General features: G+C 41.9%; 2 protein-coding genes across 6 annotated transcripts in view; one reads left to right on the top strand and one right to left on the bottom strand.

The window, feature by feature from the left end:
- Positions 1-7,711: 7,711 nt before the first annotated feature.
- On the bottom strand, positions 7,712-8,488 carry LOC130277448 (uncharacterized). Its single transcript, XM_056528120.1, has one exon. It carries the CDS (start codon positions 8,486-8,488, stop codon positions 7,712-7,714), a length of 777 nt encoding a protein of 258 aa, XP_056384095.1.
- Positions 8,489-9,689: 1,201 nt separating this feature from the next.
- ADAMTS9 (ADAM metallopeptidase with thrombospondin type 1 motif 9) overlaps positions 9,690-13,480 on the top strand; it is a 267,952-nt gene continuing 264,161 nt past the window's right edge. For 2 of the 5 annotated variants that reach the window (XR_008844950.1, XM_056524545.1), the window contains exons 1-2: positions 12,555-12,746; positions 13,218-13,358. Coding sequence is in view for 2 of the 5 variants with exons in the window: in XM_056524545.1 (XP_056380520.1) it covers positions 12,692-12,746; positions 13,218-13,358 (196 nt within the window). In the remaining 3 variants the exon portion in view is untranslated. Of the gene's footprint in view, positions 9,793-10,156; positions 10,225-12,554; positions 13,359-13,480 lie in introns of those variants that run through there. The other 3 variants (XM_056524546.1, XM_056524547.1, XM_056524548.1) reach the window with 3 other exon arrangements.

Genomic DNA, 13,480 nt, shown 5'->3' with positions numbered 1-13,480 from the left:
AAAAGGGGCTACAGAGACACAGTGTCATGTGCATAGACATACAGTAATGGGAACAGATGCCAGATACAGAAAACCATAAGAATATTACCAAATAAGAGCAGCAAGTGGGCAGACACCGGGATAGCACCACTCCAACGTACGTTTTGGTACGTCACCTTCGTCTGGGAGTCCCAGACGAAGGTGATGTACCGAAACGTATGTTAGAGTGGTGCTATCCCGGTGTCTGCCCACTTGCTGCTCTTATTTGGTAATATTCTTATTCTTACTTCTTCCTTGTTTTGCATTTAATTTTGGAGTTCACAATATAATGGCCCATATACTTATCCTGGGGGTACATTTCTACATAGATATATAAATCTACCCAGTTGTCTTTACCCCAGTGTGTTGTCCTTATATAATAATAACGGGTACTGATGGCTGATAGCCGCCAGGACCACCTGGCTATGATGTGGGGTCAGCCCGTAACCCTGCATCATATTAGGGGAGCGGGACCAGGTACACCCTTGGTTCCCAAGGTAGAAAAAGTCTCATGCCCAACAGTACAGAAAAACCTATACCCTACAGTGTGTGGCAGTATTATATTTAGGGTACAGTGTGTGGCAGTATTATATTTAGGGTACAGTGTGTGGCAGTATTATATTTAGGGTACAGTGGGGGGCAGTATTATATTTAGGGTACAGTGTGGGGCGGTATTATATTTAGGGTACAGTGTGTGGCAGTATTAATATTTAGGGTACAGTGTGGGACAGTATTATATTCAGGGTACAGTGTGGGGCAGCATTATATTTAGGGTACAGTGTGGGGCGGTATTATATTTAGGGTACAGTGTGGGGCAGTATTATATTTAGGGTACAGTGTGGGGCAGTATTATATTTAGGGTACAGTGTGTGGCAGGATTATATTCAGGGTACAGTGTGTGGCAGTATTATATTCAGGGTACAGTGTGGCAGTATTATATTTAGGGTACAGTGTGGGGCGGTATTATATTTAGGGTACAGTGTGTGGCAGTATTATATTTAGGGTACAGTGTCTGGCAGGATTATAATGATTATTGTCTTCATACAGAGTATGAGGATCTAGTGATAAAGTGAGGAGCCTATGATGTGCAGGCATCAGACTCTGCAGAGAAAATGGAGCTGGAAGAAGACCTGGCCTCTGGACCGTATGAGGAAGAAAAGGAAAGACAACAGAGAAGACGTCACTCAGGTCACTGATATTACTGTGTATTCTCCTGACTGTCCCATCAGAGCTGTAGTCACTTGTAAGTCCTGCAGTGATGATGGGTAAAACTGTACCCCAATCTGTGGCTCTTCAGCTGTTGCAGAACTACAACTCCCAAATTCCTGTGCTTTCCAAACATAATGGGAGTTTTAGCTTTTTAACAGCCGGAGAGCCACTTGAACCAAGGTGATCGGTGGGGGTCCCAGCAGTCTGACCTCCACCAAAAAAATGGCCAGCTTATTCTAAAATGCCCGGCCTATTTTTTGTCTCAGTCTGGCCTTTGCCTGGGGGGGGTGGGGTGGGGTTAGGGAGCCGTGAGGCATTTTTTTGCTGCTGGTGCTTGTGGGTTCTGGGGGTCTGATTGGGACCTTCATGGGTTGATGCTATCTTGATGGCCAGAGGTCCCTTACCTCGGGAATTGTGGTGTGTTAATATAAGTAAGGTTTTTATAGTGTCCTTTTTTTATTTGAGCCCCTTCCCTCCAGAATGTCTGTGCACGTCCCTGGCAAGAAGGTTTGCTGTGTCTGTCAGCATAGTGTCCAGAGCATGGAGGCGCTACCAGGAGACGTGGAGGAGACCATAGGAGAGAAACAACCAAGCAGCAGGACTGCTACCTCCGCCTTTGTGCAAGGAGGAGCAAGAGGAGTCCTACAAAATGACCTCCAGCAGGCCAAAAATGTGCATGTGTCCACTCAAATGGTCAGAAACAGATATGATATGGTATGAGGGCCCGTCAGGGGTTGTGCTTACAGCCCAACACCGTGCAGGACGTTTGGCATTTGCCACCCTGTGCTCTTCACAGATGAAAGCAGGTTCACACTGAGCACATGTGACAGATACTGAGCACATGTGACAGATGTGAGTCTGGAGAATGTTCTGCTGCCTGTAACATCCTCCAGCATAACCGGCTTGGCGGTGGGTCAGTAATGGTGTGGGGTTGCATTTCTTTGGGGGGCTGCACAGCCCTCCATGTGCTTGCCAGAGGTAGCCTGACTGACTGACCATTAGGTACCGAGATGAGTTCCTCAGACCCCTTCTGAGACCATATGCTGGTGCGGTTGGCCCTGGGATCCTCCTAAAGCAAGACAATGCTAGACCTCATGTGGCTGTAGTGTGTCAGCAGTTCCTGCAAGAGGAAGGCATTGATGCTATGGACTGGCCCGCCCCTTCCACAGACCTGATCCGGTTGAGCACCTCTGGGACATCATGTCTCATTCCATCCACCAACGCCACATTGCACCACAGACTTTCCAGGAGTTGGCGAATGCTTAAGTCCAGGTCTGGGAGGACATCCCTCAGGAGACCATCCGCCACCTCATCAGGAGCATGCCCAGGCGTTGTAGGGAGGTCATACGGCACATGGAGGCCACACACACTTCTGAGCCTCATTTTGACTTGTTTTAATGACATTAAATCAAAGTTGGATCAGCCTGTAGTGAGGTTTTCCACTTTGATTTTGAGTGTGACTCCATATCCAGACCTCCATGGATTGATAAATTTATTTTCCATTGATGATTTTTGTGTCATTTTGTTGTCAGCACATTCAACTATGTAAAGACGAAAGTATTTCATAAGATTAGTTCATTCATTCAGATCTAGATGTGTTATCTTAGTGTTCCCTTAATTTTTTTGAGCAGTGTAGTTTTATGAGATTTATGAGTAGATGATTTAGGACAACTTGTCATTTATTTATGTAAATCTCTGCTCATTCTTGGCTAGGTAGTCAATTGGCAGTACTACTCAGTGATAAACAGCTCTCACTATATGTACACATATACACAGATAACTGTCAATCACTGAGTAGTACCTCTCACTTAACTTCTTAGCCAGGATGACTAGAGGTTTACATAAATAAATGAAAACGTATCCAGGAACCTTTTATAGGTGATTACAGCATAATCACTGTGGATCCGATTGCTGGTGACTCATCTCAATTAACCTGTTAAGGACCAAGGGCATACCTGTACATCCTGGGTCCTTTCCCTTTCTATAACGCGGGACAACTTCGTGGTTGGGCCCGGCCTCTAACAACGGCCGGGACCTGTGGCTAATAGCGCGCGGCACTGCTCGTGGTGCCGTGTGCTATTAACCCTTTAGACGCGGCATTCAGTGCCTGAGATCCAGGCATGAGCAGTCAAGCAGCAGAATCATTGATCAATGGTTTCCTATGAGAAACCATTGATCAATGTAAAAGATCAGTGTGTGCAGTGTTATAGCCCCCTATGGGAGCTATAACATTGCAAAACAAAAGTGGAAAAAAGTTTGAATCACCCCCCCCCCCTTTTCCCATAAAAAAAAGAGTGTAAATAAAAATAAACATGTGGTATCGCCGCATGTGGAAATGTCCGAATTATAAAAATATATCGTTAATGAAACCGCAATGTTAATGACGTATGCACAACTAAATTTCAAAGTCCAAAATAGCATATTTTTGTTTACTTTTTTTATCATGAAAACATTTATAAAAAAAACAATCAAAAAGTCCGATGAATACAAAAATGGTACCAATAAAAACTTCAGATCACAGCACAAAAAATTAGCTCACATACAGCTCCGTAAGCGAAAAAATAAAAAAGTTATATGGGTAAGAAGATGACAATTTTAAACGTATAAACGTATAAATTTTCCTGCATGTAGTTATGATTTTTTTCCAGAAGTACAACAAAATCAAACCTATATAAGTAGAGTATCATTTTAATTGTATGGACCTACAGAATAAAGATAAGGTGACATTTTTACTGAAAAATGTACTGCGTAGAAACGGAAGCCCTGAAAATTTACAAAATGGTGTTTTTTCTTCAATTTTGTCACACAATTATTTTTTTTCCCATTTGGTCGTAGATTTTTGGGTAAAATTATTGAAGTCATTACAAAGTAGAATTATGATTTTTAGGTACAAAATTGAAAGAGTTATGATTTTTTAAAGGTAAGAAGGAAAAAATTTAAGTGCAAAAATGGAAAAAAAAAACCTGGTCCTTAAGGGGTTAAAATAAAGAGAGTTCTCAGTCCTTTATTAATCCACTCCACATGACCACAGTAAGGAGAAGCTTGAATATAATGGTTGTAGAGAATGCAATATTCTATGGGGCTCAAAGTCTAAATAAGGCTTTGGCCTGTAGCCCTTCAAATGCAGGCTCACCTACATGTATGTTAAACCCATACACATACAACACATTTGGAAAGTCTTTAGACTTTTTCACTTTTTTCACATTTTGTTATTCTTTTCTGCACTCAATACCTCAATACCCCATAATGACAAAGCGGAAACAGAATGTTAGCAATCTTTACTAATTAATTGAAAAAGTAAAACTAAGACATTTAGAATTGAGGCCAAAAAGTTCAATCTTGGTTTCATCAGACCACAGAATCCCGTTTCTCACAGTCTGAGATCCTTTAGTTGTTTTTTTTTTCCAAATTCCAGGTGGGCTTTCATGTGTCTTTTAAAGGGGTATTCCAGGAAAAAGCTTTTTTATATATATCAACTGGCTCCAGAAAGTTAAACAGATTTGTAAATTACTTCTATTAAAAAATCTTAATCCTTTCAGTACTTATGAGCTTCTGAAGTTAAGGTTGTTCTTTTCTGTCTAAGTCCTCTCTGATGACACCTGTCTCGGGAAACGCCCAGTTTAGAAGCAAATCCCCATAGCAACCCTCTTCTAAACTGGGCGTTTCCCGAGACACGTGTCATCAGAGAGCACTTAGACAGAAAAGAACAACCTTAACTTCAGAAGCTCATAAGTACTGAAAGGATTAAGCTTTTTTAATAGAAGTAATTTACAAATCTGTTTAACTTTCTGGAGCCAGTTGATATATATAAAAAAGTTTTTTCATGGAATACCCCTTTAATGAAGGGAGGCTTCTTTCTGATGCATCTGCTACAAAACCTGGATTGGTGAAGTGCTACAATGATTGTTGGCCTTCTGGAGGTTTCTCTCAGCTGCACACAGGATTTTAGGAGCTTAGCCAAAGTGGTCAACATTCTTACCAAGGTCCTTCTCCCATGATCACTTAGTTTGGTGAGTTGGCCAGTTCTAAGAAGAGTCCTGGTTGTCTCACACTATTGAGGTCACTGTCCTCTTGGAAACTTTAAGTGCAGCACAATTTTTAACCCTTCTCCAGACCTATGTCTTTGAGCTCTACAGGCAGTTCTTTCTACATCATGGATTGGTTCTGCAGCATGAGACCTTATATAGACAGGGCTGTGTCTTTCCAAAGCCTGTCCAATCACCTGAATTTACCACAGGTGACTCTGATCAAGGTGTAGAAACATCTCATAGATGATCAAGACAAAAAGGAGGCCACCAGAGCAGCTAAATTTAAAGTGCCGTGGCAAAGGGGTGTCTGAATACTTTTGTCTTTGCAAACTTTTCCCATTCTCATTATGGGGTATTGAGAGCAGAATGATGGAGGACAACTTTATTTTCTTTTATTTTAACACAAGGCCAACAAACCAAAAAATAAAAAAGTGAAAGGGTCTGAAGACTTTCCGAATGCATTGAATATTTAGTAGCAAATTTACATCTCAGCAGTGTACAGGAACAAAATCCCACGTGTCTTGGCTCTATGTATGACAATAAGTGGAAACTGGAAAGACAACCATAGTATTCATCACTATATAGTAAGGCACTTTATGAGTCAATGATATAATAAACATCAAACAGGACTATGATAGATGTTGGCACACAGTTGTAACGTGACTAAAGGTGTTTATTGTAACTTTAATAAGGTACAGCACACACCAGTGTAATAACTTCGACATTGGCAACTTTCAAATGTTGTAAAACCATTGAACTGTACAAAAGTCCCAGTAAGCAGCAGTTGCTGAATCTACAGATGCATTGAATCCCAGACATTGAACAACTCAATGTATTCCTAAAATTGTGGAATGGAATGACAGCTGCTGCCACCTCCCACAGCATGGCAATGGCTGCTCTCCTGATCCAGTCTAAATACAGCTCCTCCTGTCACTACAGTAATATACAGAATTTCATTTGAAGATTTCACAAGGATGATCACTTGTTAGTTTTCAATTTCCCTGCAGCTCCCTCAGAGGGGAAATTAAGCATTACATAGTTCTCATTGAATAAATGGACTTTCTGTATAATACAGGTCTGAGACAGGTGTAGTTTGGAGATGAGAGGGTGAGCTGGGCACGTACCTTTGGTGCACTGAGGATTCTGTCTTTAAGACTGAGCAAGAGACAGGGGTGTAGATTAAGGGAGAGCTCGGCATGTGTCCTGGATGCCTTTAGGATTGAAGGCAGGAGGTGCCAGCCTGGCAGAACTCAGCTATTGTAAGATACTACAGTGTCAGAGTGTGTCTGGCTGCTCCATGTACCTCAGTGCTGGTGGATAAGTTGTGAGCTGCTTTGCACGGTTCTGCACAGTTTCCCCTTAGTCTGGCTAACATGGTTACTGTCAACCTCAGGCCCCTGCATGGGTGTGAGTGATGCAGAAAACCAAGCTTGGAATGGCTTGAAATAATCATATGATGATCAAAATTGGTTTGTAGATGGTGAGAGTAAGTACAGGGGTTCATACTAGAGTTGTATGTAGAGGAGGACAGGTTCATACATAATCCAGGGATGGAGGTTTATACATAAGTTGTGTACATGAGGTTCATACACAAGCTGTTTTATAGAAAAGAGTTTCATACATGAGCTCTGCAAAGAGGTTCATACATGAGCTCTGTATAGTGCTCCATATATAGGTTTATACATAAGCTCTGCATAAGGACACATACATGAGTGATCTTCGTATAAGGGTCTATACATTAACTCCAGAAATAGGTTCATACATGAGCTCATAAATAGGTTCATACCTTATAGGAGTCCATACATGAACTCCATATATACGTTCATACATGAAAACTCCATAGAGGTTCATACATGAGCTGTGTATAAAGGTTCATAAATATATGTGTATAGAGAAGAGGTTCATACCTTGGTTGAGTATAGAGAAGATGTTTATACATGAGCTATATATAGAGGTTCACACATGAGCTGTGTGTAGAGAAAAGGTTCATACATGAGTTGTGTGTAGAGAGGCGGTTCACACATGAGCTGTGTGTAGAGAGGAGGTTCATGCATGAGCTGTGTGTAGGGAGGAGGTTCATACATGAGCTGTTTGTAGAGCGGAGGTTCATACATGAGCTATGTGTAGAGAGGAGGTTCATACATGAGCTGTGTGTAGAGAGGAGGTTCATGCATGAGCTGTGTGTAGGGAGGAGGTTTATACATGAGCTGTTTGTAGAGCGGAGGTTCATACATGAGCTATGTGTAGAGAGGAGGTTCATACATGAGCTGTGTGTAGAGAAGAGGTTCAGACATGAGCTGTGTGTAGAGAAGAGGTTCATACATGAGCTGTGTGTACTGTGTGTAGAGAGGAGGTTCATACATGAGCTGTGCGTAGAGAGGAGGTTCATGCATGAGCTGTGTGTAGGGAGGAGGTTCATACATGAGCTGTTTGTAGAGCGGAGGTTCATACATGAGCTATGTGTAGAGAGGAGGTTCAAACATGAGCTGTGTGTAGAGAAGAGGTTCAGACATGAGCTGTGTGTAGAGAGGAGGTTCATACATGAGCTGTGTGTAGAGAGAAGGTTTATATATGAGCTGTGTGTGGAGAGGAGGTTCATACATGAGCTGTGTGTAGAGAAGAGGTTCAGACATGAGCTGTGAGCAGAGAGGAGGTTCATACATGAGCTGTGTGTAGAGAGGAGGTTCACACATGAGCTGTGTGTAGGGAGGAGGTTCATACATGAGTTGTGTGTAGAGAGGAGGTTCATACATGAGCTGTGTGTAGAGAGGAGGTTCATACATGAGCTGTGTGTGGAGAGGAGGTTCATACATTACCTGTGTGTAGAGAAGAGGTTCAGACATGAGATGTGTGCAGAGAGGAGGTTCATACATGAGCTGTGTGCAGAGAGGAGGTTCATACATGAGCTGTGTGTAGAGAGGAGGTTCATACATGAGCTGTGTGTAGGGAGGAGGTTCATACATGAGTTGTGTGTAGAGAGGCGGTTCACACATGAGCTGCGTGTACAGAGGAGGTTCACACATGAGCTGTGTGTAGGGAGGAGGTTTATACATGAGCTGTGTGTAGAGAGGAGGTTCATACATGAGCTGTGTGTAGAGAGGAGGTTCATACGTGAGCTGTGTGTAGAGAAGAGGTTCAGACATGAGCTGTGTATAGAGAGGAAGTTTATACATGAGCTGTGTGTAGAGAAGAGGTTCATACATGAGCTGTTTGTAGAGCGGAGGTTTATACATGAGCTATGTGTAGAGAGGAGGTTCATACATGAGCTGTGTGCAGAGAAGAGGTTCAGACATGAGCTGTGAGCAGAGAGGAGGTTCATACATGAGCTGTGTGTAGAGAGGAGGTTCACACATGAGCTGTGTGTGGAGAGGAGGTTCATACATTAGCTGTGTGTAGAGAAGAGGTTCAGACATGAGATGTGTGCAGAGAGGAGGTTCATACATGAGCTGTGTGCAGAGAGGAGGTTCATACATGAGCTGTGTGTAGAGAGGAGGTTCACACATGAGCTGTGTGTAGGGAGGAGGTTCATACATGAGCTGTGTGTAGAGCGGAGGTTCATACATGAGTTGTGTGTAGAGACGCGGTTCACACATGAGCTGTGTGTAGAGAGGAGGTTTACACATGAGCTGTGTGTAGGGAGGAGGTTTATACATGAGCTGTGTGTAGAGAGGAAGTTCATACATGAGCTGTGTGTAGAGAGGAGGTTCATACGTGAGCTGTGTGTAGAGAAGAGGTTCAGACATGAGCTGTGTATAGAGAGGAAGTTTATACATGAGCTGTGTCCAGAGAGGAGGTTCATACATGAGCTGTGTGCAGAGAGGAGGTTCATACATGAGCTGTGTGTAGAGAGGAGGTTAACACATGAGCTGTGTGTAGAGCGGAGGTTCATACATGAGCTTTGTGTAGGGAGGAGGTTCATACATGAGCTGTGTGTAGAGAGGAGGTTCATAAATGGGCTGTGTGTAGAGAGGAGGTTCATATATGAGCTGTGTATATAGAGGAGGTTCATACATGAGCTGTGTGTAAAGAAGAAGTTCATACATGAGCTGTGTGTAGAGAGGAGGTTCATACATGAGCTGTGTGTAGAGAGGAGGTTCATACATGAGCTGTGTGTAGAGAGGAGGTTCATATATGAGCTGTGTGTAGAGAGGAGGTTAACACATGAGCTGTGTGTAGAGCGGAGGTTCATACATGAGCTATGTGTAGGGAGGAGGTTCATACATGAGCTGTGTGTAGAGAGGAGGTTCATATATGAGCTGTGTGTAGAGAAGAGGTTCATACATGAGCTGTGTATAGAGGCTTACATAGCAGCTGTGTATAATGAAGAGGTTCATACATACACTGTCTAGGGGAGATTTATCAGAATCTGTGCAAAGGAAACATTGCCCAGTTGCCCATAGCAACCAATCAGATCGCTTCTTTCATTTTGCTGAGGCCCTGTTAAAAATGAAAGAAGCGATCTCATTGGTTGCTATGGGCAACTGGTCAACTTTCCCTCTGGACATGTTGTGATAAATCTCCCCCTCTGTGTATAGAGGTTTGTAGATAAGCTGTGTATAGAGGTTCATACATTAACATTGTACATAGGAACGGCTAAGAGATGTTAAGTTGGTTTATCCAGACATACTCCTAACTCCAAGTTGGTGGTTGCCCAGGCAATCATCTGATGCCCAGTTAGTATTGTACATGGCACCAATTAATTAGAATGAGACGATGGGTCAAGTCCTAGGAAAGAAAAGTGTGGGAACTCACCCAACATTTCCACTCTAGGGCTGGCCCTGAAGGGCTCCTGCTAAAAGGAATGGTGTTTCTGCTGTGGAAAAAGTGCAGGAACTCAGTTCCCATGCGTTTCTGCAGAACTCGAGCCCTGAATAAGACCATACACAATAATCTCTAGGCATCAAATAGTTGCCTCAGTGCCACCCAGCATGCACTTGCATCTCCCTACACTTATTGTCAGATAAGACAGGTGAGTCTGCCTGTACAATCCCTTTAAGCTTTCAACAGGGGTTGCCAGACTGAATTTTTGGCCTAGCTAAGGTAAACCTAGGTACTCATCTGGCAAGAGATAATATTTATAGTAACTTTCTACTTCGTGTATTAGATATATTAGTCCTTATTAAAAGACCAAACAAACTAATAGTGTTTTCCAAAATGAGTTTTTTAATCCAGAGACATATGTTAATCTGTTCACAGATTTCAGACAATATATATATATATATATATATATATATATATATATGTTATAAAACAACCTTTATCCTGCCTGGGATGACTTTATGAGAACACTCCCATACCTACAGAAAACATTCTGAGGGGAATGCACTAAGCTTTTTGCGCTTGTTCTTCTATTTTTCAGTTTTTTTATTTCTTAGACACAGTTATCAAGCATTTTGCCATTTTTTGGCAACTTTTGCCCATGCTGTACATTTTCACTTTTTGAACTAAAAAGGCAGCGTGATTGAAGTGTCCTGGCTTTTAAGTCTCCTTTCTTAGTGACTTTTTAAAAAGTGACAAAATTGTGTGACTCCGCTCCATTCAATAGGTGGCGTACAAACCACACAACAAAAAGCGCACTGAAAAACAATGCACAACTTCATCATACATTGTACGACAATATGATAACATTTTGCACAGTGTTAATAGCCGTAAAGGAGAAAGTGGTAGCCCAAGTAAAAAGGGCGAAAATACTGCAACTCATAAACTCCCCTCTCCTATATCACAACGCTACATTTAGCAATTGCTATATAAGTAATTCCCTGTCCCATTCTTTAAAGTGAGTCCAAGATTTAGTCTAAATCCCTTAGCACTTTTAGTTTTAGTTTTATGAAATACAGTGGTCCCTCAAGTTACAATATGAATCGGTTCCAGGACGACCATTGTATGTTGAAACCATTGTATGTTGAGACCATGACCCAGATTTATCAAACTGTGTGAGAGAAAAAGTGGAGGGATTTTCTCATAGCAACCAATCATAACAAGCTAACAAGCTGTGGTAAATAGTGTTGCTCGCGAATATTCGCAATACGAATTTTATTCGCGAATATCGCATATTCGCGAATATTCGTGAATATAGCGCTATATATTCGTAATTACGAATATTTGTTTTGTTTTTTTTAAAGTTTTTTTTCACAGTACACATCACAGTGATCATCCCTCTCTGCTTCCAGCTTGTGTGGTGTAAAGAAGGCTCTAATACTACTGTGTGAGACTGGTGTGCGAATTTTCACATATGCGAAAATTTGCATATGCAAATTTCCGCATATGAAAATTTTTGCTTATGCTAATTTTCGCATATGTTAATTTTCGCTTACGTGAATTTGCGCATATGCGAAAATAAATCAAGCATATTACGAATATGCGTATATTCGTGAATATATGACGAATATTCGTCCATATATTCGCGAATATTCGCGAATTCGAATATGGCCTATGCCGCTCAACACTAGTGGTAAAGTGAAAGCTGAGCTGTGATTGGTTGCTGTTGAAAAATCACTACATTTTTACCCTCAAACAGTTTGATAAATCTGGGCCCATTACTCTATGGAAACCTGGTAATTGGTTCTGAAGCCACCAAAATGTCATCAAAAATAGGAAAATGTGAGGATTAAAGAAAAATAAGTAGATAACTAATATAGATAAAACAAATCCTTACATATAAAAGTAAGAAAGATCTGCTGGGAGCTGTAATCACTGTCTATGTCAGTGTTTCCCAACCAGGGTGCCTCCAGCTGTTGCAAAACTACAACTCCCAGCATGCCCGGACAGCTGTCCAGGCATGCTGGGAGTTGTAGTTTTGCAACAGCTGGAGGCACTCTGGTTGGGAAACAATGGTTTATGTAGAGGACAGGAGCTTCTTCAGGGTCCTGTACAGTACACACAGTGTCCCAAATGGAGCCACCCTTACTTGGTGTCCAAAGGAGCAGCTAACCCTGGCACAGGTAAGGAGTAGTACAGAACTTGTAGTTCCTGCCTGTACTGTAGGGGGCGCTACCAGGCAGCCATTCAGTGCATGCACTTCAGTAATACAGCATTGTATGGAGCCACCCTTACTTGGTGTCCAAAGGAGCAGCTAACCCTGGAACAGGTAAGGAGTAGTACAGAACTTGTAGTTCCTCCCTGTACTGTAGGGGGCGCTATCAGACACCAGTCAGTGCATGCACTTCAGTAATACAGGTGATTTACCAGTAAAATGCCCATTCTGATTGGTCAGTTCCTCCAGTTGTGACATGTTTCACAGATCTAGACTGTCCGTAGCATTGTATGTTGAGTCTGGTTTCAAGTTACAATGGTCTAGAAAAAAAACATTGTATGTTGAAACTATTGTATGTTGAGGCCATTGTAAGTTGAGGGATCACTGTATATATGTTTTATAGTTTTTAAAACAAATAAAGTTTTATGCTGCTTTTCTCTATAGTTATTTTTAGGTAACAGATATGAAAAGCAAAACAGGACATTTCCCAGATCTCCAAATGTGTTCTTTACCCTCTGGTCAGTCATGCATTAAATGGAATGAGAGACATTCTGCAAAATCCCACTTCCACTTTACTATAAGAGAGTAGTTGAGTTCCCTGGCAGGGAGACAGGGGTGGTTTGGAGCACACAGCTGTATTATAGAGTAGCTGGATGTCACTGGTGATAGATTTGTATATTTGCATGTCCCAGCCCACTAGCTTTCAGGCCTTCCCCCACCATCTCTGCTGTATTCTCAGCAATCTAGCATTCACTCAAAGTAGTAGGAGACACAAAATCCTCCAAGCCTGCTCTCCCCTGTGCACTCACTATGCTGGATTGCCTGGTGGTCCTGCTGCATGAAGGAGGATTTCTAATGACTTGCCCCTCTATAGTGGAGAGCAGTGCACGCTCCAGGGACACTTTCCAAATCTAGGAGTTGCAATATAAGAATTTTGGGATTATTATTTAATTTTTTTTTTTTTTTTTTTTTTTTTTTGTAAAGAGCAGGAGGGAGCCTCAGCAAAAATCTGCTGTTGCTTCCCATGACAAACATGCATCTTGCCTTTTGGCTACTGGTATTACTCATATTACTACAAGACATCTTGAATGTAACACCAGCAGCAGGACCTAAACTTCACCCAAGGCAAGGTAACTACTACTGTATGAGTGCATGAATGGGAAGGCTAGTGCTGTGTATATTGGCAATGTTCTGCACTGTGTTATGACTCAGATTGTATTATTTTTTTTATTGTATTATAATGTTACTATAA

The sequence above is a fragment of the Hyla sarda genome, chromosome 6 (assembly GCF_029499605.1).
Source record: "Hyla sarda isolate aHylSar1 chromosome 6, aHylSar1.hap1, whole genome shotgun sequence".
Lineage (NCBI taxonomy): Eukaryota > Metazoa > Chordata > Amphibia > Anura > Hylidae > Hyla > Hyla sarda.
The sequence above is the reverse complement of the archived record's forward strand: the minus strand, read 5'-3'. Positions and strand labels throughout refer to the sequence as shown.

Excerpts from the sequence above, each read along its gene's own strand:
- LOC130277448 (XM_056528120.1), bottom strand. The coding sequence starts at position 8,488 with ATGTATAAACCTCCGCTCTACAAACAGCTCATGTATGAACCTCTTCTC.